Source organism: Olea europaea, chromosome 22 (assembly GCF_002742605.1).
Source record: "Olea europaea var. sylvestris chromosome 22, O_europaea_v1, whole genome shotgun sequence".
In the NCBI taxonomy this organism is placed as follows: domain Eukaryota; kingdom Viridiplantae; phylum Streptophyta; class Magnoliopsida; order Lamiales; family Oleaceae; genus Olea; species Olea europaea.
In genome coordinates, this window is record NC_036258.1 from 9,921,848 (window position 1) to 9,924,958 (window position 3,111).

General features: G+C 27.5%; 1 protein-coding gene across 1 annotated transcript in view; it reads right to left on the bottom strand.

Annotated features, from left to right (window-relative positions):
* Positions 1-2,742, bottom strand: part of LOC111371142 — an 11,952-nt gene extending 9,210 nt beyond the window's left edge. Inside the window, exon 1 of the mRNA XM_022993050.1 lies at positions 2,520-2,742. Within this exon, the coding sequence (XP_022848818.1) occupies positions 2,520-2,742 (223 nt within the window). The remainder of the gene's footprint in view (positions 1-2,519) is intronic.
* Positions 2,743-3,111: the final 369 nt, after the last annotated feature.

The window sequence follows — 3,111 nt, forward strand, 5'->3', positions numbered from 1 at the left end:
TAAGCAATACAAAAAAAATTTATTGATCTAATAATCTTATCCATTCTTTGTTGAAATATTGCTGGGGCATTCATTAATCTAAATGGCATAACATTCCACTCAAATTGTCCTAATTGATTAGAGATAGTGAAACTAGTTAAAGGTTTTGATGCTTCGTCTAGTTTTATTTGCCAATATCCAGATTTACAATCAAATTTAGAATATGATTTACTTCCTTGTATTTGTTTTATTAACAAATCATTTATTGGTAATTTATAGCTATTAGATATAGTTTTAGAATTTAGATCTCGGGCATAACATTCCACTCAAATTGTCCTAATTGATTAGGGATAGTGAAACTAGTTAAAGGTTTTGATGCTTCGTCTAGTTTTATTTGCCAATATCCAGATTTACAATCAAATTTAGAATATAATTTACTTCCTTGTATTTGTTTTATTAACAAATCATTTATTGGTAATTTATAGCTATTAGATATAGTTTTAGAATTTAGATCTCTATAATCGATTACCATTCTAGTTTTTCCTCTTTTAATTTCACTATGATTTTTGACCATAAATGCAGGACTATTATATGGACTAGATGACTCTTTTATAGCTCTTAATCCTAAAAATTCTTTAATTTGTATTTCAAATTCCTTTTTATCTTCTTTGCTATAAGGGAATTGTTTTCCTAATATCTTAACATCTGGATTTTTTAATTCAATGGTTGCCATAGGTTTATCTTTGTCCTATTTCGCTAAGGGATGTTCACGATAACATTCTTTTAGTTCAATTTTAACATTTTCTAATTCTTCTTCGAACTTGTTAATTCTTAATACAAGAATTCTTTGTTTTTGATTGATTTCTGTATAACATCCACCACGATTATCCGCAGAACTCTGATATCTAGGTTTCTGGTTAATTGGATGATGTGCAATTCCAATTGCTTTATAAATTTTGGATGTTTTAATTTTGTGATTTAAGGTGTAGTAAATTCAAAACTATCTTTATTTTGCGTAAAAGGGCTATATGTATAGATAAAATTTTCTCCTCACATCCAATTTTATCTGTAGCGAATATTCGTGGAGTAAAACATTCTCTGTTTCCAATAATAATAGGAACATTTTCCACAAAACCTCTATATATTTCAACAATATCACTAGTTGTTTGACCGTAAGTTGTTTTCTTATAATTTCTTTTATAATAGTGTTCTGGGAACACATTTCTTTTATATAGGCAAATTCCTGATCCAGTTTCAAGTATTGCATGAAATCTTATCATACAGTAATCTAGTAAATTGAGAGTTATCTCAATATATGGGCTCAAAATACTAGTTTTGATCGATCTAATTCCTTGTATCATATAAATTAATTCTTTGTTTTTATTAACTCTAGGTAACATTTTTTGTTTACCTTCAATAGTTATTTGCAGTATGTTTTTCTGAATAACAAATGGTGATACCTTTTCAAGAAAGTTCATGAAAAGTAATATTGGGCTAGTATCTTTTGATTTTCTATAATCTTTATGAATTTTAAGGTTTAGCTTAAATTTTTCTCCTTCTATGTCAGTAAAACTTAGTTCAAGATTAACAAATGTTTTAATTTCATATTTAATTCCATGATAATCTGTAAGAGTTATTCCTTGTGGCAGATTTTCTTCTACTAAATGATCGACTAAGTCTGCTCTTAAATGGCTAGTACAAGCTCCTGTATTAACAAGGGCTATGATTTCTTCGTAGTTATTTTGATTATTGAAATATTCTGTTAATATAAGGAAATTATCTACCTCACTTTTTCTTAAATCAATATCAATACTATTTATAGGTATAGTTGTGTAATTTCTACTTATAGATGGTCTACTAGAACTCGAGAGTTCTCTAGTACTGATACTTCTTTCTATTCTTCTACTGGGCATTCTAACTACAAATTGTCCAAAAGTATTCAAAGTTGCTAATCCTTGATTACCTACATTACTGTCTATTCTTCTAGATCGTTGATGAAAATCAAGTAATATCTCTTGTAGTAACGAAATGTTACAATCACTTAGCATTCTTGGTGATGTAAATTGTGCTAGGTTTTTAAAGTCTTCATGAATTTCTATGAATTCTCCTGAAATTTTATTGATTTCTTTTTGGTGTATAGTAGTAAAAGCATATAAGGCTTTACAATGTAAAGTTACAGCTTTACTTCTTGGTGGCATACTTAATCTATCAATTGTGTGATATAGATTTAATCCTAAACTTAAGTTTTCATCTAATACAGACATGGCAAATCCAGGTCTTATAGTAAATATAATTTTCTTATATACAAGATTTCCAAAGACAATTCCTAATAGAGTGTCTGTCCATAGGATCATGAAGTATCCTGTTATCCATTGAATATATTTGTATAGGAATATACATTCCCTCTCTAAAGTATCCTTTAGTCATGATTTGGATTCCTCCAATCACTATATTCTTTAATCTTTCTCTAGTGGATCTATTAATATTTGCTAATTCTCTATTAACTCATTCTTTTGTAATTAAAGGTATAGTAGTATTGCCCTTAACATTTTCTATGTTAATAGGTACTTCATCATATTTGGCAAAGTATATAGTTTTGTTAAACCAAGGTAGTATTGGTCTAATAAAAACATCTTTATCTCTTAAAGATATCCGTTTTTCTTTTATAGCTCCATATCTTTCTTCATCAAACTTAACAGTTTGTGAAGTTCCTTCTTCACTATCTAAGGTAGTTTCAACAGTATCAATAATTTCTTGATTCATATATATCTGTTCATATTCAGGTTCCTCAATTTCTTTAATAGCAAGCTCATAAATTGAGTTTGTTTCGGATAATTCGTCTAAATCTTCAATTATCTAAAATTTTGAATTGTATTCAATTTCTTCCATTAATTTAATAGATTTAACATTTTCCCTTTTATTTTTATTAGGACAATTGGGAGAGATATATCCTAATGCATTACAGGTAAAACATTTACATTTTTTATAAAATTCTTCTTTAGATTTCTTCTAAGGCTTCTTATATTGGTTATATTCCTTATTCCAAGGTTTTTTCTTCTTAAAATATTTTTTGTGGTTCTTAAATTCTTTGTTTTTCTTCCAATGTTTTAAATATTTCTTAAATTTCTTTTT